Source organism: Nicotiana attenuata, unplaced genomic scaffold, assembly GCF_001879085.1.
Source record: "Nicotiana attenuata strain UT unplaced genomic scaffold, NIATTr2, whole genome shotgun sequence".
NCBI lineage: Eukaryota > Viridiplantae > Streptophyta > Magnoliopsida > Solanales > Solanaceae > Nicotiana > Nicotiana attenuata.
This window is the reverse complement of record NW_017671857.1, coordinates 89,105-113,104: the sequence shown is the minus strand read 5'-3', so window position 1 is coordinate 113,104 and position 24,000 is coordinate 89,105. Positions and strand designations below refer to the sequence as shown.

At 37.3% G+C, this 24,000-nt stretch overlaps 1 protein-coding gene across 1 annotated transcript; it reads left to right on the top strand.

Moving 5' to 3' along the window:
- Window positions 1-19,569: 19,569 nt before the first annotated feature.
- LOC109210570 (thaumatin-like protein 1b) lies at window positions 19,570-21,546 on the top strand. The gene is made up of 2 exons (XM_019374000.1): window positions 19,570-19,628; window positions 20,784-21,546. Exons 1-2 carry the CDS (start codon window positions 19,577-19,579, stop codon window positions 21,452-21,454), a joined length of 723 nt encoding a protein of 240 aa, XP_019229545.1. The 5' UTR covers window positions 19,570-19,576; the 3' UTR covers window positions 21,455-21,546.
- Window positions 21,547-24,000: the final 2,454 nt, after the last annotated feature.

Sequence of the window (24,000 nt, the reverse complement as noted above, 5' to 3'; positions counted from 1 at the left end):
CCTAATTTTACCCATACATAAACATGCTTTTGGTTACGTACAGACTCTCGTCGCCTCGTGCGTGCGTAGAATCCACGACTTGTAGCACATAATAATTTAATACCTACGGGGTAGTTTCCCCTTCACAAGATTAGACATGAGACTTACTTCGCTCCGAAATCCTATAACCGGCTCCAACGCCTCTCTAACACCTCAAGCTGATGCCCGTCGATCTGAAACTAGTCCAACAACGTGAAAATCGATAAAAATATACTCCAGTACTCATAATTAATCAATTTATAACAATTTCCAACTCCGCTCTAAAAGTCAACAGAGTCAACTCCGGGCTCACGTGCCCTGATTCAAATAATTTTTGGAGTTAAACGCTACCCATAGCACCACTCAAGTATTTTATTCCTAATTCCATGTCCAATTTCATAAAAAATATCATTTCCAGGTTTTCTTTCAAAAATTTCACAATTTCTATAAAATTCCATGTTAAAATCTATATATAATTCATGTATGTAACTCGAAACAAGTAGGAATAACTTACCTTCTGATATATGGTGAATATGGTCTTCAAGAATCACTCCACATCCCACCACATATGCTCCAAGAACTTAAAAGTGAAGAAATGAGCTCAAAATCACGAAATTGTATGTTAAATACACCTGCCATGCCTCATTCTTCGCGATCGCAGTCATTAGCCATGCGATCGCAGTTAACAAATGTTCCAGCATTGTTTTCTTCATTGCGATAGTGGTGTACAAATTTATTATCTTATTCATAGACACCCTTCGATATAATAGTCATAACGTTTTGGATAAAATTCTAAATAACAAACCATTTGATTTACTGGAAACCAGATTCAAAGAGGTACAACTTTCATTTTTGGATCATCTCCAAATTCCTTCTAGATTTTACGATATAAGCTCCAGAAGTCAGACTATTAACAACATAAATTCCTTTTATGCGATCACGACCTTCCTTCCGCGATCACGATTCACAAGGCCTGGAATGCAATTTGCTCTTCGTGATCACAGCCCAGAAGCGATCACGATTTATACCCTTGGCATCATATATTAGCAGTTCAAAATGGCCTAAAAGCGGCCCGAAACAACCCCGAAACTCACCCAAGGTCCGAGGAACGCTATCCAATCATTCTAACAAGTTTATATACCCTATGTAAACTTGTTCAAAGGCCTGAAACACGAATTACAACATCAAAACCAAGAATTAAAGATCATACTCAATTTCTTAGTAAATTCTAACACCTTCAAAATGCCAACTTTCCACATTAAGCACTTAATCTCTCCTGGACCATCCGATACTCATCCCGAACATACGCCCAAGTCCAAAATAATCATACGAACCTATTGGAACCTTCAAATTCCTATTCTGAGGTTGTTTACTCAAAAGTAAAACCTTGGTTGACTCCTTCAACTTAAAACTTCCGAGTTGAGAATTTTCCTTCCGAATCAACTCTGAACTTCTCGAAATTCAAATTTAATTGCACATACAAGTCATAATACATAAATTGAAGCTACTCGTGGCCTTAAACCGCCGACAATGCACGAGAGCTCAAAATGACCGGTCGGATCGTTACATTCTCCCCTAATTAAATATACATTCGCCCTCGAACGTGTCAAGAATCATTCTGGAGTTGTCCCGTAATCATTGTTTGACACCACGTGCACCTTCACGTGCAACCACAACCCACATGAGCACGTCGGCTCAGGCCATACTGAATATACATCCTGCTACCTTAGCCCCCAAGCCTTAGAACCAAATTCCAAAATCCGGAATTCTCTACCAGGTCTGATTCTAATATACGAACATCGTATCAACCTCAACTCACTGTACCAAAACATAATCATGCACCCATGCTAAATCACACAATGCACCGCATAGTTCATTTGCCCATAATAACATCCTCCAACCATAGAAGCTACAATATTTACTAACCTCATGCCCGTACTATACCTCATAACACATACAAGCCATGTCCTAACCCTCTCAATACTGTGACCATGAAAGAGATGTGTAGAATCTCATAACCACCCGCCAAATCAATAATTTATGGGATTCCTCCGCTCAACATGAACCCTTGTCTCATTTTGAATTGAATAGTGACATTTTCCTTCTAATAAACCTTATATAAATCCGTTTGCACTGATTTCAGGTCCAACCACCTCATCTCACCCAGTACAATCCACTCGGGCAATAAGATACCTCAAACACCATCTAAAATCTCATACGATCCCATCAATACTCCAACAAACTACAACTCTATCACGGCCAAAACTACTGGGACGCGATGGGCACCCGGTGCCTTACTCAACCGAGTACCAACGTAACATATCTTTCATATCATACCATCATGGGTAAGTGGGTAAGAAGGGTCGTCATGAGATAACCAGAATAAAACATAAGGGAATACTCGACATAGGACGACCCAACATGATATACAAGCTTATACATGTGACATGCGGGCCTATAGGATCGTAATGATCATTTGTACATTCAAAACATAGGCCGACAAACAATAAAATCATCCATATACATGACATATATCTATAAGCCTCTAAGAGTACATAAATGTAATAAATTCCAACCATGCCACCCACATCATCTTCAGTGCCCACCGCAGTCCCTGTCATAGGTTCCACCTCGACTTTGAAGCCGGTGCCCATGCCTATTGTTCCACTTTCTGCACTGCAAGTCTCCCAAACACTAGTGAACCTCAACAACCGGATGCAGACGGCCACTATAAAGTTGTCTGACCTATCCAGTACTGTTTCACCATAGTCATCCATTCAGGCACCTCAGGTTTTCCCAACAGTGGTAGATACATTTAAGGCTATATGTGGTCCCGGGCTCGGGCCTAAATGGGCTAAACGGGCCGGGCTAAACGGGCCTGGGCTTAGCGGTCCCGGGCTCTGGCGGTCCCGGGCTTCGCGGTCCCGGGCTTCGTGGGCTCAACGGGTAGGACCAGCCCGTGACGGGCCTAAGCCCATATCGTCCTGGGCTAAATGGGCCGGGCTCGTCGGCTTAGCGGGCCTAACAGGCTTTTTTTATTTCCGGGCTTTTTTTTTTAATTTTTTTTATTTAGGGCAATTTCTTGTAAACCATATGTGTATGTATATATATAAATTGCTCTTATGCATGGCTATATAAATATATGTGGTATATATAATATAGAAATCTAATTATTAAAGTGTTTGACGAAAATGTAAAATAACAAATCAATAGTAAAACTAAAATTGGCATGCATAATAAATTAATAACAAAGTACAACATGAAGCATAAATACGTCTAATAATTTTAAAATAACACAAATTATTGAAAAATCTTAAAGACGAATTTGCGGATAAATACCCTCAACACAATACTTTATATGCCTCCTTAAAATGCCTGTGGTACACCCTGAACGAAAATTTAAGACTCTTCCACAGTTCTTGCACTTTAATATTTGGCCTTCTTCATTTTCTTCAAGCACTTCATAGTATTGCGACACAAATAAGCGCACTCTTTCCGAACGAGGCATGATTTAACTTGAAAATTGAGATTGAGACTTGAAGTCTTGAAAATTGGAGATTGAGAGATTGAGAGAAATTTAGATTGAGAAATGAGTATTGAGTATTGAAATGAAGAAGAGGGAGGGGGGTACTTATAGTGTTAGAGAAGGTTAGTTTTGTAAATTTAAAAAAAAAACGGCTATTTGTGCAATTAATATGACCGTTGGTGGTCATTGGGGGTGGGGCCCTCATTTTGAAAAATCTTGTTTTGTAGTATATATAGTACTACTTCTTCATGTAAATATAATATATATAGTATACTAGTATAGTATACTAGTATAGTGTACTATATATTGTATGTTATGTATATATATTCCCTTATATATTTTCTTGTAGTATATATTGTATGTTATGTATATATATTCCATTATATAATTTGTTGTAGTATATATTGTATGTTATGTATATATATTATACCTTATAAATAATTGCAAGTTAAAGACAAAAAAATATTGCGAAGAGATATTCAAGGCCAAGGGTATGTTTTATAATTTTTATTACCAAAAATGGCATATCTTTCTTAGTCTTCTTCCCCCCAATGGAATGAGCACAACAAGGTACTAATACCACCATTAAAAGGAAAAAAAACTAAAGAAGATATGCCAAAGTACAAGTTACACCATAATCTACATTGTATCTCTAACAAATCTCATAAATCCTTCAAGGTTCGGAGGAGGTTCCGTTGGTGGTGGCGGAAAAGAAGCTTGTTCATCACCGCTTCCGGGCGAAGCAGCATCCTCCGCAAGTTCCGCTATCATTTCTTCATAAGCTTCGTCTATCTCCGGTTGTGATTCTGCAAGTCCAAAGTTTCTTCTTTCCGAGCGGATCCAATCTCTGAATAGTACTGATTTTTCCAAGCTCTCCCTCATAGACGCTCTATGATCACCTATTTGAAGTCTTGCTTGACTGAAAGCGCTCTCTGATGCAACTGTTGAAGCTTGAATAGATAAAATATCCCGAGCCATCCTTGCAAGAACCGGAAAATGTTTTTCCCTTGTCTTCCACCATTCCAAAAGATCAAAGGTGCCGTCTGGATTCTCCTTTTCAAGTCCCTGCGACAAATAAACTTGAAGCTCATTTAGATGTGAAGTCTCATCAAAATTATCACCTTGAGAACCCCTAAACTCCGTCCAAGATTTAAGTGCTTGTAGGCCCGCAGCTCTTTTAGATGATTGTGAACTAGACGAAGTAGGGGTTGGAATATTTGGCCTAGCATGATCTAACGCAAGTTGGTAAGCATTATAAATTGTTTGCGCATTTATTTTAATTGAGGCTTTTGCCTCTGCAAGTGTAGAAAATTCCTCAACTGAAAGATCTAAAGCCTTATAAATATTTGTGTACCAAAAGTGAGGACCTCCTAATTTCATTGTAGGATTTAACAATGCAGCAACACCATAAATAGGGGGGATAGGGAAAAAATATTTTTTAAACTTTTCTTTCATTGCATTTATAGCAAGTTGATAAATTTCCCCACCCTCCGAAAATTCAACAAACAAATCACATAGTGCTGCAATATAAACTAAACAATTTGAAATAGTAGGATAATATTGTCCAGAAAATGCATTTGTAGCAATTTGAAAATGTTCTAAAAAATCTATAAGAATTTTGACATTCGTCCAATCTTGATTTGTAAGGATTTCATCATCATCCTCACCACCAACACGAGCATTAAACGTTGCATTAATTGGGTTTCTATATTCATATGCAACTACTAAACTTTCGTACATATAATTCCATCTAGTTGGACAAGGTTTAGGAACCTTTCTTTCTCTAAGGCCAAATTCATCACATTTTTTAAAATACTCTCTAAGTCTACTTCTACGGTTTGAATAAAAAAGCCAATTAAGAGCCATTCTAACCTTTTCAATTTCTAAATTTAAAATTCTCATACCATCACCGACGATTAAATGGTAAATGTGACAAATACATCTCACATGGAAACAATTACTAAATGCAGGATTTAGTGTTGTTGTAAGTATGCCTATAGCACTAGTGTTACTAGAAGCATTATCCATAGAAATTGCCATTATTTTATCTCTAATGCAAAAATATCTACAAATATCTGCAACGGTGTTAGCAATAAACTTACCTGTGTGACGTGAATTAATTATTCTATACGCAATAATGCGTTTTTGCATTATCCACTCCTCGTCTATCCAATGACTTGTAACAGTTAGATAATCACAGTCATTATTACTTCTACCAATATCAGTAGTAATAGAAATCCGATTAGTTATATGAGTAAATAAATACCGCAAATATTGTTCATATTCATGTTTATATTTATAAATATCGCTCTTAACTGTTGCGCGAGGCCAACCTTTATAAGTAGGATTAAAAACTTTTCTAATATAATGCACAAAATTAGGGTTAGAAGGAAAAGTATATGGTAAGCACATAACAGTAACCATCTTTGCTAATTCTTCACGATCTTTATTAGGATCGTAATATAAAATACCACCGGTCACAGTGTTAATTCCTGGTTGAACTAGATTTGAACCTGTACTAGGGTTAACCGCAGTATCTACACTTGTCCCCTCTTGCTGCGCTTTCATTTGTAAATATTTAACTTTATCTCTAGGGTGTGTTTGTATGTGCCTAGCCAAACTACCCGTACCGCTACGGTCTCCAGTATATTTATGCGCCAGCAATTTCCCACAAGTTTTACACCTAGCCTTATTTTGTTCTCTTACTTGAGTAAAAAAATTCCAAACTAATGATGTTTCTAGGCGTTTAGAAGGTTGTCTATTAAAAGTAGGGGTTTCTACAGGTGGGTCGGGCGGGGCATCAGTTGGGTTATTAACAGGACTAGTAGGTGAATCATCTAAATCCGGTTGGGTTTCATCTACATCCTCATTTTCCTCATCATTTTCTAAGATAGTTTGATTAGGATAAAGAGCATTCATAACTTCTTCATTTAATTGTTCACCTTGTGCAACATTATGGCAAAATTCACTATCGGAAAATTGAAAACAAGGGTTATCACTATCAAGAATAATAGGAGCAGCAGGACGGGTAATAGGTCTGGGTCGGGGAGCCGGGGGAAGGGTAGTAGGTTGGAGACTACTTTCACCAATTTTAGCTTTTCCCTTACCACCAAATATTTTTTTCAAAGAAAATGCCATATTAATTACAATTATGCAAACTAAACACACAAAAATATATTCTTAAAAGTTAAGAGTTGGAACGAGTTTACCGAATTGCCGAACAACTTCTTGAAAATTGAAAATCGTTGAAGACTTGAAGACTTGAATACTTCAATTCACCAACTTCACAATTTTTCACGAAATTGCAATAATAAAATAAGCAATTATAGAAGAGAAATTAGATATAGATTGAGAGAGATTGAGATAGATTGATGAATTGGTGAGTAAAAATGAAAGAATGAGGGGGTATTTATAGTTGAGAATTGGGGAAAAGTGTAATTATATAAAGTTTGGGGTTAAAATAAAGTTTGGGGGCCAAATGGCTATTTTTTAAAGTTCCAAACGGTTGAAAATTAAAGGCCAACGGCTAGATTTTAAAATCTGACCGTTGGCTTTTTTTTAATTAGGACCGTTAGGCCCGGTTGAACCGGCCCAGGACCGCCTGCCGGTCCCGGGCTTAGCGGTCCCGATCTCGTGGGCCTCGTGTACAAGACCGGCCCGTCACGGGCTTCCTACCCATTCAGGGACCGGCCCACCAGGACCGGCCCGCCGGGACCGTTTAGCCCGTTAGGACCGCGGGCCCGGTCCGGCTCGGTCCCAGACCGGCCCACCAAACAGCCTTAGATACATTAAAGAAGCTCTTGGAGAACCAGACTACTATCATGAACACTCTGGTACAACATGGGTCAGTTATTGAGGAGCTGGGAAAAGAAGTAAAGAAAATGAGAAAGTCTCAGGCTACCAAGAAGTCAGTTGACAAGCTCCAGAGACATGTGACCAAGATTGCAGCAGCTGAAGATCTCCCATTTGATATGATGATTGACCCAGGTCTTACAGCACCATTAGCTCTGTTGGCACCAGCTGGCCAGTCTGAGGAGTCCGACCTGGCTGCCGACACTACCGAGGCAGTGCGCTAGATGTTCGCCAACCCATCCACTCCCAGAAATGAAGATAATGAGATCCAATTGGTGACTCTGCTGGAGACATAGAGATATCCAAGGAGCCATAGGGAGTCTTCTTCACTCTTTCCCTTCCTTTACTCTCATTTTGTAAGCATTGAGGACAATGCTTATTTTTATTTGGGGGTGGAGTTTATTTGATCATACTTGCTGATTCTGAGACATTTGGCATGTACTTAACTTGATACTATTTTCTTTTTCTTTCTCATTATGTATATATTCTCTATCTTCTCTTTATCTCTCATTATGTATATTCGTTATGCTTTCAATAGTTTTGATTTGTAGCTTCTTTATGTTTATTTCCTTATCAGTTAGTGTTTGATTTGTTAGCTTCTTTTTTATTTAGTAGCTAGTGTTTGATTTGTTAGCTCTTTTTTATTTAGTAGATTCTTTTTATGTTTTAGTAGATAATAAGCCTTTGGTTTTCTTAATACCACGGTTCTTTCCAATGGTAGTTGTTGTGTGAGCCGAGTGACTCGTCCCAACGATGGATGGCGTGACAACCTTCTTACAGGAATGAGTCTGTTTTGTGTTTAGGTAATAATAGTTGTAGTAATGAATAAAAATACCCGATTAAGTCAAAGTCGAAGAGTCAAAAATGCTTCATTTGGCACCAACACATTAAACTATGCGCTTATGGTTAGAGACAAGGGTTTTAAAAGGAAATAGCTCTAGTTAGTAAATTTATGACTCTTGTGTTGACTTTGATACCATCGAGTGGTCTAATTGGACCATAGTGATCTTAAATCTTGAATGTTGTTGTTGTGGGCCCTCGACTCTCTCCTCTTTAACAATCTAGTTGCATGAGGGGTGAGATGCTTTATTTCTAGTCAAAGTACATGTGCGGAAGGTCTAGAACTTGCCTCGAATGTTTTTTAAGGCGAAATCATAAGTTTTGCTTGGCTTGGAAAGTGATTGTAGGCTTTTCTTGCCCATTTGATTTTTCTATTGCCTACCAATGATTTCATCCCAAGTCAACCCCTTCGATCCTTTAGCCTTCCTCATTTGAAAATCACGTTACAAGTCTTTACTCGTTCTATCGTGACCCTTACTTGGCACCTGAGATTTCCTTAACACTCATGTAAAATAAATGGCTAAAAACATAAGTTTGGGGGAGAGATGAGGAAATTTGAAAAAAAAGGGTATCAAGGCACAAAAAGAGAAAAGAAATGATGAGAAGGAAAGGCAAAGAAAAGAAAAGAACAAAAGAAAAATGCTAAAAGTGAATAAATGGAAGAGTTGAAGGGATTCAAAGAAACGCAATGATCCCAAACATTGAAAAATATGCATATAATGATCAAGAAATAGTGTTGTTAAGTCTCTCTAGTCCCCCGTGGAAAAGAAAATGCCTCAAGGAATTGGAAAAGTGTGACCCGAGAATTGAAAGATGGAGTTCTTAAGGAAGGTGTAACCACTTATCCATATTGTATCACTCCCTAATCAAAAATCCTTCATTATATCCTGAAAGAAGTCCTACTTGATTTTGAGCCGAGTGAACTACATTAGTGGTGATCTACATGAGGGGCAAGCCTATGGTACTTGAGCCATACTTATGACATTCTCTTGAGAGTGATGACTGAACCTTTCATAAATCTTTGAATTGAGTGCTAAATTCTTAAGTGAGCTTGGCAAATGGAAAGTAGAGGAGGAAGTGTTTGGAGTCCACCATGACCAACAAGATAGAGCGAGAGTCCTTGATGAGTAAAGACAACTCTTGATGCTCGAATGTCACATTAGAGTTATATGTGCATAAATGCTTAACTTCTCACCTTGTCAATAATGCATGAGTGGTGTGGGTAATTGTTGGTCCCAACTGAGGTGTGAATGGCTTACCAGTTGCTAGCTGTAATGTCCCTTAACTTTTGGAGGTAGGAACTATTTTATTTGCTTAAGGACAAGCAAAGACGTAAGTTTGGGAGAGCTTATAACTGGGGATTTTGAATACTTACTAGAGCCTTTTAGCTTTTGTTTTAGTCTAAAAGCATTGAATTGTGTTCTCGAAACTAATGAAATTATGCAAAATTGCAGAAATGATGGAAGTTGAGCTCCCGAAATAAAATTCGACTCAGAAAGGAGTTTTCAAAGCACAAGGCAATGAAAGGCACAAAATCATAAAAGTGCGGTCCGCGGAAGGAATTCTGCGGCCACAGAAGAAATTGCGGGCTGCAAAATTCCATCTGCAACCGCAGACAAAGAAGGAAACTCTAGCAGACATTTGCGCAGATTGCGGACCGCACATGAATTGTGCGGTCACAAAGATGAGCTAATAGTTTAAGATCAGAGAGTGTGAAAAATGACCAAGTCCATAGCCTCTGTGAATTGCGGACCGCACAAGAATTGTGCAGCCGTAGAAGAATGCCTTGCGGCCACAGTCCTAAATCTGTGGACCGCAGAAGAGTTGCCTCACGGCCGTAGTTCAGAACTGTGCGGTTGCAGTCCCAGTTCCTTTTAAATGAAGATATTTCCAAACCGCACATGTAATTGTGCGGCCACAGAACCTCCTGAGGGGCTTTTTTGTCTGAGATCTCCAGCTTTGTATACATAGACGTGTTTCCCGAAATTAGGTCAAGTTTTTGAATATCTAAAGTGTTGTAGCTGTTTTCTTTGCTTTTTTAGGAAACTTTAGATTATTTTGGTGTTTTAACATTAGATTTCTTTATTTTAATCTTCCAATATGAGTTTTATTATCTTTTCTTCTTTGTTTTCTTTTACACCCACTATGAGTAACTAGATATTTACTAGGATTGTGACGCAACCCTGGTGTGTAAACCTTATGGGTGTTTAATTTTATGCTTGATAATGAATGGGTATTTATTATTTAACTTGGTTCATGCTTTAATTGTAGAATTGATGGTTGTAAACATTGACATGCCTATTTGACTTAGTCTCTTCTTGAAAAAGAGGGACCTAGTCTAGGACAACTTAGCTAACAAGGAATTGGGTCAAATTGAGAGATTGATTAACCCAATTAAAGGGTTCAACCTAGAGATAGTAACAACCCGACTTGAGCTCTTATCAACCGTTTTGGTAGATACCCATTTGGTCCTAAGAAAGACAAATTGGGCAAAACCACTCTCTGACAGAGAGGTATTGAGTGGGCGACGTAGTATTGTGAGCTATAATACACCCAAATCAATAAAACATGCTTTAAATTCTTTATCCCATTAGGCAAACACCTAGGTCATGGTCACAGTCCTAGACCTTTTTATATATTTGGAAAACCTTCAAACACAATCATCTCTAGTCTTTTATTTTAAATTTGCATTCCTTAGAGTAATATTAGCTACAGAAACAAAAACCTATTTGTGGAAGTGCAACCAAGATACTTCACTTGCTCATTCCGAATATATAAACCTATTTGTGGAAGTGCAACCAAGATACTTCACTTGCTCATTCCGAATATATACTCCTAACTCCCATCTTAGCTCCATGTGGATTCGACCTCGACTCTTTGTTGGGTTTTATTATTGCAAACGACTATATCATACCTCTTTTGAGGCGTGCATTTGGATGTGATCACCCCTACAGTGGACCCTACCGCGACTTAGGCCTCTCACGTCCCTAGCTGGTGGTACTAGTGGTTGTCTATTCTATCTGGTATCACGTGTCTTCAGCATCTATGAGAGAATAGAATAACAGAAGTTTAGTTATCGGAACCAACAAATCTGCACGACAAGAATACAAGAAGTTGAATTTTCCTAAGAGATCAGGAGCCTCTCAGAGATAAGTACATACGTCTCCGTACCGATCCGTAAGACTCTACTAAACGTGCTCATGACTCGTGAGACCTATGTAACCTAGGCTCTGATACCAACTTGCCACGAGCCACAACCAATCCATCGTGATGGCGCCTATCGTGGAACTAGGCAAGCAAACTACTCAATCATTTTAATACATCAAAAGCTTTGAAAAATACGGAAGCAATCAAATTTAAGGAATACCCTTTTAAAAGCAAATAAGAAAATGAAATCTCAATACAAAATCTCCCCCAAAACCAGGGCGTCGCCGAGTACATGAGCAGCTACATAGGAATATAGTCTAATGCAACGTCTAGAGAATTAAACTGAAATATCAAATGAAGATAAGGAAGGAGAGTCAAGGTCTATGAATGCCAAGCAGCTACCTCGATAGTCTCAAAAAGTCCGGACTCCTCAACTCAGCTACCGCCGTGACTGGAAGGACCTGGATCTGCACACGAGGTGTTGTGTATAGCATGAGTACAACCAACTCAATAAGTAACAAATCTAACCTTTGGACTGAAAGTAGTGACGAACTCAACCGGTACAGTTCAATATAGACATGCTTTCAAGTTCAACAGTTAAACTAAATACTAGTAAGATAGATCAATTCTGAATGATATGAGGAATATAACTTCTCTACATCTACATGCCAATGCATATACTGTATGTGATACACCATGTTGAAAGCCTCGTGTACTCACGCTCTCGGGATGTTTAATCACTCGGTATTGTATATGGCCAATCCAGCCTAGGGAAGATCGATCCTAGAAATATATACATCAACTAACAATCAGTTACTCAGTACTGGGTAGGGCCAATCCAGCCCATGAGGAAGATCCATCCCCATGTATCAATGGTTCGGACAAGATCCATGTCCAGGGAAGATCCATCCCTCAATATAAATCAACCTTGCTCACTGGGGTGTGTGGAAACTCCGGAGGGTCTCCTTTAGCCCAAGCGCTATCATAATCCAGATCCAGGCATAAATCAATAAAACCTGCTGCGGCGTGCAGCCTGATCCCATAATGTCACTCACAATTAGGCCCTCGACTTCACTTAGTCATTAATCTCTCCGGTCTCTCTCTCTCTCTCTCTCTCTCTCTCTCTCTCTCTCTCTCTCTCTCTCTCGGGCTCACAATATCGTGAAACTAGCCCAAAAATGATGATATGATGTATCAATAAATAGAAACAGAGACTGAGATATTATATGAAATGAATAAATATAACTGAGTACGAAATTTCAATGTGATTAAGTCAACAGCAAGAAACGAACATTGTGGGTCCCAACAATACCAACATATAGCCTAAAAATGACTTCCAACATGATTGGCAGCTCAATTGCTTAATCACATGATGAACAAGGATATCAACAAGATAATCAGCTATACAGTTCCATAGAATCGACCAGTTCACAGTTCTCACGGTGCACGCCTGCACACCCGTCACTTGGCATGTGCGTCACCTCAACACCAATCATATAACACATATTTCGGGGTTTCGAACACTCAGGGCCAAGTTTAGAAGTGTTACTTACCTCAATCCGAGAAAATCTCTACTCCAACACACCCTTGCCTGGCGAAACGGCCTCCGAATGCCTCGAATCTAGCCACAAATAATGCGATACAATCATCACGGGCTAAAGGAATCAATTCTATAAGGAAATACTAAGTTATAAGTCAAAAGTCAAAAATCTGCCAAAGCCGGCCCCGAGCCCACATCTTGAAATCTAACAAAAGTCACAAAACCCGAAAGACCATTCAACCACGAGTTCAACCATATCAAATTTACCAAAATCCTATACCAAAACGCCACTCAAATCCCCAAATCGAACTCTCCAAATCCCTAGCCTCAAACCCCCAAATTTCACCTCAAATACACAATCTAGGTTGGAAAATTAATGGGGAAACAAGATTATTAAATAAAAACGAGCACAAGTGACTTACCTTAATAATCTCTCAAAACCCCTCTCAAAAATCGCTTTAGACCGAGCTAGAAATGTCCAAAATGAAGAAAAATCGCGAACCCTTGAGTTTATATGTTCTGCCCAGTCCTTCCGCTTGTGCCTATAGACTTAGCCACTTCTGCGGCACCGCTTCTGCAGTCCATCATCCACATATGCAGAAATCACCTTATGCCGACCAACCATTTTTGTGGTCCAAATCTCGCTTCTGCGGGTGCGCATCTATGCAAACCATCCGCTTCTGCGGACCAGTGACCCCAGTCATTTCCGCTTATGCGAGACCGCACCTACGGAAATTCTCCCGCATTTGCGCTCCACAGGTCCATTAGTCCACCTCCGCTTCTGCACATGCCAGCTCCCACCTAGGACCAATGCTCCGCAGGTGCGATTGTACCAGAAGGCTTCAGCTTCAACACTCTTCAAAACTCAAAAATTGATTTGTTAACCATCCAAAATCAACCCGAGGCCCCCGATACCTCAACCAAAAATACCAACATGTCCTAAAACACGATACAAACTTAGTAGATCCTACAAATCACCTCAAACAACACCAACACCACGAATCGCACCCCAATTCAAACCTATTGAAACTAAGGAATTCCAACTTCTACAAACGACGCCAAAACCTATCAAATCACGTCCGATTGACCTCAAATTTTGCACACGTCATAAATGACACCACGGACCTACTCCAACTCCCGGACCCCGGTCAAACTTTCCAAAAATCTAACTTTTGCTATTTCAAGCCTAATTCAACTACGGACCTCCAAATCACAATTCGGACACACTCCTAAGTCCAAAATTACCCAATGGAGCTAACGCAACCATCAAAAATCCATTCCGGAGTCGTTTACACATAGGTCAACTTCCGGTCAACCTATTCAACTTAAGCTTTCAACCTTGAGACTAAGTGTCTCAATTCATTCCGAAATCTTTCGGACCCGAACCGACTATCCCAGCAAGTCACATAATAGCTATAAAGCACAAAATGAGCAGTAAATGGGGGAACGGGGCTACTACTCTCAAAACGACTTGCCGGGTCGTTATAGTAGTATGAGTACACCACAACGGTACCCAGTAAGTATCAAGCCTAACATCGGTAAAATAGTGACAAGGCCAGGTCCGGACACCTACTAGAATAAGAGAAACAAACTGAACTAGTATAGTCTAGTCTAATAATGAAGACGAGGAAATAATGGCAGTAAAGCAATACAACAAGGTAAGCTACAACTAAAATTTAAGCATTATAGGCAACAAGGAAGGGGACACATAATAAGAACGTCGAGGAAATAATACAAACAAATACAGATGAGGCAAATGAGAGATAAAAACATGAATCACAATCTAGGTACTGCATCGTAATCTCATTTCACAATCACAATCACAATCTTTCCTCATACCGCCGCGTGAGCCTTACATTTATATAGTTTGAAAATATTTTCCCCTAAAATAGCTACACGCACTTTAAGCCACCTTATGTCGCCGCTTGGATTCAAGTAATTCCCTTACTAGAAACTTGCACATAAATCCCACCTTATGTCGCCGCATGCACATTAACCCATATCCTTACACCGTCGCATGCACATCGATATCACAACACAATAACAACTCGCATCATAAGTGCTCATATGCCACAACTTGCCAAAAGAATCAACAATACCATTATTTTCACAACAAATAGTCCATGGCTCAATCACAATGTGTACAAGAATCTCAACAATAACGAAATAAAAGTGAAAACTCAACATGAAAGACTCAATAACTTAACAACTTTACCTCAATGTGATAACGGCTTTTACAACTTCAACACCAATATCTCAACAAGAAGATATTTCATAAAATAATAACTTCAAATAAGGTAACTCAACAATTAAATAATTGACAAGACAATAAGGATGTAATAACTTCAACTAAAGCATGTATGAGTAAAATAACAAGTAAGAGATAGAGCAAGTGTTAATAATGTCAAATAAAGCACGTAAGTATAGATTAACACTTGTAAGGGTAGATTAACGATGAAAGATATAACATGTTATGACAATTCGATTAAAGTCATAAAAAGAGTCTAAATAGCCTAATCACATAACGTACCCACTTGTCACCTTGCGTACACGGCTCTCACATATCCCAAATAGCACAATTAATCCAATTCCTAAGGGGTAGTTCCTCCACACAAATTTAGGAAAGATATTTACCTCAAACAAGCCAAATCATTCCCCTAATAAATCTTTTCCGCAAATATCTAACTCCGGACGGCTCGGTTGTAGCAAAAAATAACTTAATACCAAAAATAAAAACCATAGGAAACTATTGTGGATAATAAAGTTGTAATTTTTAAAAAAAAAATCAAAAGGTCAATTTGCACCTCAAAACCTGACAAACTCATAAAATCCAAACACACATTCAATAACGAGTCCAACCATATAAAAGTTATCCAATTCCGATCACAAATCGACTTCAAATACTCAATTTGTAGTTTAGGAGATGTTCACAATATTATCCAATTTTTCCTACTCAAAACACTAATTAAATGATAAAAATAATGATGGATTAATAATCAAATCCGAGTCAAAAATACATACCCCGATCAACTCCTTGAAAATCCGTTCCAAAATCGCCTAAAATCGAGCTCTCTACCTCAAAAGATGAAAAATGGAACAAAACTCATAATCAAGCCCTTTTCTGCCCAGTTATTCCGCTTCTGAGGACATTGGGGTGCTTCTTCAACTCCACACCTGCGGAAAATCCATCGCAGGTGCGACCTCAACTAAGGCCTAGAGATTTCCGCCCCTGTGGACAAAAAATGCATATGTGATCCGCTTCTGCAGACCAGCTCTTGCAATTGCGAGCCCGCTTCTGCGGACGCCTAACAGCACCTGCGCTCTACGGTGCCGCACCTGCGGCCCAAAGTGCGCAGGTGCGATTGCACCGGAACCTGAGCTGGACACAAATCCTTCTAAGTCCAAAATGAACCCGGATTTAAGCCGAATCACACCCGAGGCCCCCGGGGCCCGTCAAAACATTTCATCAAGTCCCAAATCACATAACGGACCTACTCGAGACCTAAAATCACATCCAACAACATCGAATCTACGAATCGCAACCCAATTCAAAATTTATTGAAACCATGAACATTCAACTTCCAAAACTAACGCCGATTCATACCAATCCAACTCCAATTGACCTCAAATTTTGTGCACAAGTCATAAATGACACAACGGACCTATTCCAACTCGTGAACAAAAATTCGGACTCGATATCAATAAAGTCAACTCTCGGTCAAGCTTCTCAACCTTCCAAACCTTCAACTTTCTAACTTTCGCCAATTTAAGCCAAAACGACCTACGAACTTCTGAATCAATATCCGGACATACTCCTAAGTCCAAAATCATCATACGAAGCTATCGGAGTCATCAAAACTCCATTCTGGGGTCATCTACACAAAATTCAAACTTCTGTCAACTCTTTCAACTTAAATTTCCAACATTGAGACTTAGTGTCCCAATCTACTCCGAAACTCACCCGAAACCAAATCAATAACCCCGGCAAGTCACATAACCAAAATATAATATAGAACAACAACAACAACAACAACGACCAATATAGTCCCACAAGTGGGGTCTGGAGAGGGTAGTGTGTACGCAGACCTTACCTCTACCCCGATGGAATAGTGAGGTTGTTTCCGATAGACCCTCAGCTCAAGAAGACAAAAAGAGACAATATATCAGTTAAAATATAATATAGAGAAGGAAATAAATAGGGGAACGGGGCTAATATACTTAAATGACCAGCGGGATCGTTACAAAATGACTATTTATTTTAATTGTATATTTTAATTTTCTAATAAAATAAAAAAGATATTAGCTAAAGCTTTATTATTTTCTTTCTTAATTATAAAAGTATAGCCAAAATAATGGAGTTGCAATTTTTTCATAAATCCACAACATTCTTTAAATGCTTAAAGCCACCTATTAGGTTGATTAAGTAAATAGAAACAATTCTTATGATATATTCTGTTTATTTCTTTGATAAGCACACACATTTTTGTTTCCCATCCAAAAAATAGTTTTCGCAAAACTTGGAACAATTTGTACTCTGAGGCGAAAGACTTCTACAGTCATTTAGAGTCTGTTTGGTATGGAGGAAAATGTTTTCCTTTGTATGGAAAATGAGTGGTTACCACTTATTTTTCATTGTTAGGTTGGTGAGTGGAAAATATTTTTCGGAAAATATTTTTTAGTGTTTGGTTAGAGAATAGAATTTTTTTTTTTAGGAAAATATTTTTTATGCTACTCTCCTCATCCCTCCCCCTCCCTCCCCCAAGTCTTTAAAAATTCATACAAATTCAAAGGAACTAATGTGTTGCTTAACTTTTTTACGCAAAAATAACGTTGAAATTTGTGCTCCATAACCAAAAAAAAAATACTCTTTTTTTGGTCGAATGAAAATACTCTTTCTACAACTTGAAAAGAAAATACTTATTTGGTTGAAATAAAAAAAAAAACCTTTGTCGACATAAAAGGAAAGTATTTTTTTTGTTAAAAGGAAAAAATACTTTATTATATCATAAAAAAAATATACTCATTTGTTGAAATAAAAAAAAAATCTATCTATAACATGAAAAGAAAGTATTATTAATAATATTTTTATTTAGGGGAGGTGGGTGGGGTGGAGGGGGGTGGGGTAGGTAGGTGGGGGTGGGGCGGGGGTTTTGGGGTTTAGGTTGGGGCTGGGTTGGGTGGGTGGTGGTGGGGTGTGGGGGTGGGTTGGTAGAGATGGGGAATAGGATGGGGAAGGTTGAGAAGGAGTTTTGGAAAATGTTTTCCTTCTCTTAATAGGGAAAATATTTTTTTCAATTGGAGGAAAATGAGTTCATGAGAAAAATATTTTCGAAAACATTTAGACCAACCAAACACGAAAAAATTGAAAAATATTTTTCGAAAAATATTTTCCTTCCTACCAAACACAACCTTAACGACTATTGTTTTGGAAGATTCGAAAACCTTAGACAATAATTCTTGCCAAAAACATAATTCAAATAAGGAATGAATTTATAATTGATATTAAATTCCTATGTTAGGAGTTTTCACCTAACTCAAATAAGAAAAAGTTTAATTGTCAAAATCTTAATTAATTGAAAAAGTCTAAGGATTTAGAAAATAGTCAAATAACTATTTTATTTAGTGTGAATTATATGTGAAAAGGAAAAAAAAAAAAAAAAAAAAGACGAATGCCATTTCATTAAGGGCTTTCATGCTTTTATTATTCGATTCAAATAAAGTAAAATTTTAATTGTTTAAAGTCCTAAATCTTACAACTTTCTACATAACAGTTCAAATACTGAAAGATTTAGTTGAAAATTTTTAGTTCATTTCAAGATTAATTTCTTGAAATTATGTTTAGGACTTTAAAGTAACTTGAGAATTTATCACTTTAAATAGTAAATAACGTTTCACCTTCTTAATTAATAAAATGTAATATTATTTCATAAGCTTTAGAGTCCAAGATTGGTATTATCCTAATAACGTGTAGTTATTATAGTAGGAAATAATGGTGAATTTATTATTTATAGATGATAAACTAATGAAACTCTCTATTTTATCACGAAATAATATTCTAAATATTAGGAAAATAATTAAATAATTATTCTTATATATTAGGAAAGTATTTAAATTTTTGTTTCTATATCTTAGAAAATAATTCCATTTTGTCTAGTGTAAACTTTATTTAGGAAAGCTAAAAAAAGACGAATGGTATTTCGCTAAGGTTTTTCATGCTTTTACACATAATAAATTATTTAAAAGTATAAAAGTCGATTAATATTTTGAGAATATTTTTATCGTTCAACGTTTAGCTTCTTAATATTCGTACTTTTATGATAATATAGATATAAATATGGATACTGATAATCTCATAAATTGATCATATGAATGGTGTGATATATAAGATTTGCTGCACTTGCAATACTAGAAATTATTCAAAATGAAAATGCATTTATTATGTCAACAGAAAAGGACCAAGGTCAGATGTAGCATTAACACTTATTTTGCCAAGTCACCTTATGTTCTTGCCAATTATGTAACGGACAAAATCGCAGATCAGATTTATTTAACTAATTTCTTCTTTGACTTCTGTTACAAAATTTCCTATATAAACTCAGCCCAATGTCTATTTTCATGTTATACAATAAAATCTTTGACCAAAGCATTCAACAATGGCCGTAAATTTCTCCATGAGTGTTATCTTTTTTATGTTCTTCCTCCAGGGTAATTATCTTTATCTTTTTACCTATCCTTTAACTCAATTAGCCAATCTACTTTAGTTTCCTCTTTTAATTAGTATCACAAAGCAGTCAATCCCTATAGCATGTTGTTTGCAAAGGCTTTATATCAATTCAATCTTTTCTTTTCCACTTTCCAGTATTGAAGGAGAGAACGTGGGAAAAGAACATTTAGCTTGTGCATTAGATTTGTAAAATAGTTTTTCTGTTTACAGGTGCGGATAGGGGTGTCAAATGGGCGGGTTGGGTCAATTTTAGGCGGGTCAAAATGGATTGAGTCAATAATTGGGCGGGTCAAATGACCCGCCCAAAAGTTACTTGGGCTAAGATGGGTTGGGTCAAGATGGGTTAAAATTCGGATCATAACCCAGCCCGCCCAACTCTTATTAAACTTTAATTAATATGTGTTATTTTCTTATAAATTTTATAATTACTAAATAAGGCTTTTTTGATTTTGTAATGGTCATATTCAAAATATTAAACAAAAAATAAAATTATTTCTAAGATATTTTGACAAACTTACTCATGGATCAATTTGGGCTAAAAATTAGCCCAACTTTAAATGGGTTGAGATGGGTTGGGTCAAGATGGGCTATATTCAATAAATGGGCGGGTCAATAACCAACCCAACATTGGGCGGGTTGGGCGGATCATTTGGGCTTGGGCCAAATTTGACAGCCCTAGGTGCGGATGCACTTTTAACGAAGCAGTATCACGTGACACCGCTTCATCAGAAAATTTTAATAAATATATATATATATATATATATATATATATATATATATATATTAATACTGTGAGAAAACAAATAAGCAGGAAGAAAATGACACCACTTGTTATAAATTGTCTATTTGTGTGTTGGTTATGTGCTTGATTTTGCTCAAAGAGGTCAGAGGTTCAAACCTCAACAATCACATTTTCTTTTGCAAATATTTGAGAGATCTTTTGTGTGGTTAAAAATTGTGATGAAGTAGAATTGAATACAAGATTTTATTCTAACTTAAGACTCAACAAAACCAATAAAATAAGGCTATTACTTGTCTAGAAGTATAATAAGTAAAGTTATTATTTTTGTTCTTTTATAAAATTCCTGCGTACGCCCTGTTTGTTTATGCTAATGTTTACACTGTTATTAATGCAGGATCGTATGCAGCCAACATCATAATAAAAAATAATTGCCCTTACACAATTTGGCCAGCTACACTTACTGGTCAAGGACCCCAATTGCTAACAGGATTTGAATTAGTATCACAAGCTTCACAAACTCTTCAGGTACCAAATTCATGGTCAGGAAGAGTATGGGCAAGGTTCGTTTGCTCGAATGATGCGACTGGAAAATTCACTTGTCTTAGTGGAGATTGTGGGACTGGCCAAGTAACTTGCAACGGTAACGGTGCAGCTCCACCAGCATCCCTTCTCGAATTCACATTGGCAGGGTTTGGAGGCAAAGACTTTTATGATATTAGCTTGGTCGATGGTTTTAATTTACCAGCCTCTATTGTCCCTCAAAATAGAGCTGATTGCAACTCAACAAGTTGTCCGGTTGACATCAATAATCACGGATGTCCAGATGAGTTAGCAGTAAAAAGTCCAGATGGTGGTGTCATTGGGTGCAAAAGCGCATGTCTGGCATTTCAACAGCCACAATATTGTTGCACTGGTCAATATAGTTCTCCACAAACTTGCAAACCAACCAAATACTCTTTACAATTCAAACATCTGTGTCCTCAAGCTTATAGTTATGCTTATGATGACGCAACTAGCACATTTACATGTACTGGAGCTGACTATTTGATTACCTTCTGCCCATGAGTTTGTTACATCTGAGAGATTACATGTAATAGAGCTATGATTTGCTTACATTTTGTCCACCTACCTAGTTGATTTATCTGGAAATAAAAAGATTGAAGACCTTTTTGTTACATCTGTTTTACTCGCTCTACCCTATTTTACGAGGCTTATTACTATTTGGGAAGTTGAACCTTTTTTTTTTACCATGACGTTTCCAAATATTTTTAAATATCTTTAATTACTAAAAATATATTTTTTTATTTTTTTATATAGTTTCTAAATGGAGAAATGGTTTTCTGGCCACTTAAACTTACATCAGTTTGTAAAGCCGATACATGAACTCTTGAGTTTCCCATTTGAACACCTTTACTTGAAAAAATGGCTACTAATAAACACTTGTGCTGGTGCGTGCTGTTCAATTGCTGCTGACATGGATTTAATTCAATATTTTATATAGCCACATCATCCATTCATTTACACTTTGTTGACACCTGTATGTTCAAGGTCCCAATTTGTGGGCCCTAACTTTTTCCAAAATTAATTTATTAAATTTCTATTTCTTCTACTCTTTCCCTTCTTTTATTCTTCACCTCCTAGGCACGAATTGTAAACAAAAGTTTCGATAATGAAGACTGTAAACATAAACTCCTATAATGGAGACTGAAGTTCAATCGAATTTCACCTATCTCGGAAGAACCTTCACCGATCTCAGTATTAACGCAAGTTCCTCAACTTTCGGTGATTGCAACAGTGATAGATCCGGCGAGTTTCCAACCGCTTCTTCACAAAGTCGGTGACTATTTTTATCTTGCGCTTCTGAAAACTTCAACATTAATTAATCGAGCAACTTGTATCTGGTCTCGAGTCGGCGGCTATTTCGGAGGGATAGCAATCTAGAGATGTTCTATCTGGAGCTTTGACTACATCTGGAGTTGAAAATTTGTTGGAACACGGGTTTGCTTGTTCTTTGGGGAGATTTCTTGAGCATTATTTTCTTCAGGAAATTTGGAACAAATGAAGGGCTGTCAACTTAAATATTATTTTTTGTAGATCTTGTGTAGGACTTTGATGTGGTGAGTGATTAGTTTTCTAGGCATTGAGACTAGTTTTCTTCTGGTTTTTGGAGTTTGGTATTGATATCTTGGAAGTTTGGTAGGGAAGATGAGGGGAAATTAAAAGAGAACGGGGAAAGAGAAAGTTTTTTTTATTTTCTTTTTCTTTTTTAATAAAAACAATACTATTCACGCGCTTTTGTAGCGTGATAATTTGCACATAATTCAACCATGTCAGCAGCGATGCTTCCACATAGGCACAGTCAACGGTCAAATGTGTTTATTAGTATTCATTGCATCAATTTGGAATGTTCAAATGGGAAAAATGCAAGTTCATGTATCGGCTTTACAAACTGATGCAAGTTTAACCGCCTTTCTAAATTGACAAAAAGTATTTTCAAAAAATGTCACGACCCAAAATCCACTAGTCGTGATGGCACTTAACCCAACCAGCTAGGTAAGTCAAACAACAAATTTCACAATTTCCAAAGAGGATAATATGAACTCATTAAACGCAATATCTAAACTTCTATATACAAATCCCAAGGATTGGTAGTACAAATCATGAACTTCTAAGATTTAGAATTTACAAAGCTGGTATGAAATAAGTACATCATATGTTCGAAATATACATAAACATATTACAAAACTAAAGCTACCAATGTTACACCCCATGTTTCCGTACATAGAAGTACGCCATAAGTAAATTGATATAAGCTCGAAAATGAGATGTTACATTCCGCATTTTCGTACGTTAAGGTTTCGTCGTAAGTTAATCGACGTAAGTTCGGGAATGAGAATTATTTTGAGATTATAAGCATTATGCTATTTCAAACAAGTGATAAGTAAACTCACGAAGGTGAGAGGGTAAGCTAATCGAAGAAAATGAGTTCCGTCGAAGTTTGGCAATTTTGAGATAAAATACGGCCCGAACTAAAATATCTGGTATTTATGGACTAGTACCATACAAGGTACCACATGGCACAATAGTACGGTGTATAAGGTGTAGTATTTTAAGTAATTTAAGATAATTCTTAATTATGTGGATAATTAGGTAATTAATAATTTTTAGTGGAAGATTAATTAAAATCTTTAGATAATCAAAGATTTTGGATAAGTTAACCCCCAAAAACGTGGCAGCACCCCTTTCCCAGCTAATGGCTCTTATTAAAGAGTGAAAGGTGGCACATTTTGAGGAACAAATGTGACATAAAGTCTTAAAAAGGTGGGGCTCACACACCGAGACTTATTCATTCTCCAAATTCAAAAAAATGAAGTGTATTATATCCGAAGAGAAGGCTTCAGCAAGATAACATCATGAGCAAACGTGAGATTCCATAGTTCTTCAACAATTCAAAACGTATGATTTCATAGGTCCTTCACCAATTCAAATCAAAGTGAGATTTTGCAATTATAATGGAGTGCGGTGCAATCTTTCTCAAGAATATTATACGGATTTTTTCCTACTCCGATCTTGCCGTTACATGTTATCGCAATTGACATATGTTAGAGGGA

Coding starts and splice junctions, on each gene's coding strand:
- LOC109210570 (XM_019374000.1), top strand. CDS start 19,577: ATGGCCGTAAATTTCTCCATGAGTGTTATCTTTTTTATGTTCTTCCTC. Junction 19,629..20,783: donor TTTTATGTTCTTCCTCCAGG/GTAATTATCTTT, acceptor TTATTAATGCAG/GATCGTATGCAGCCAACATC.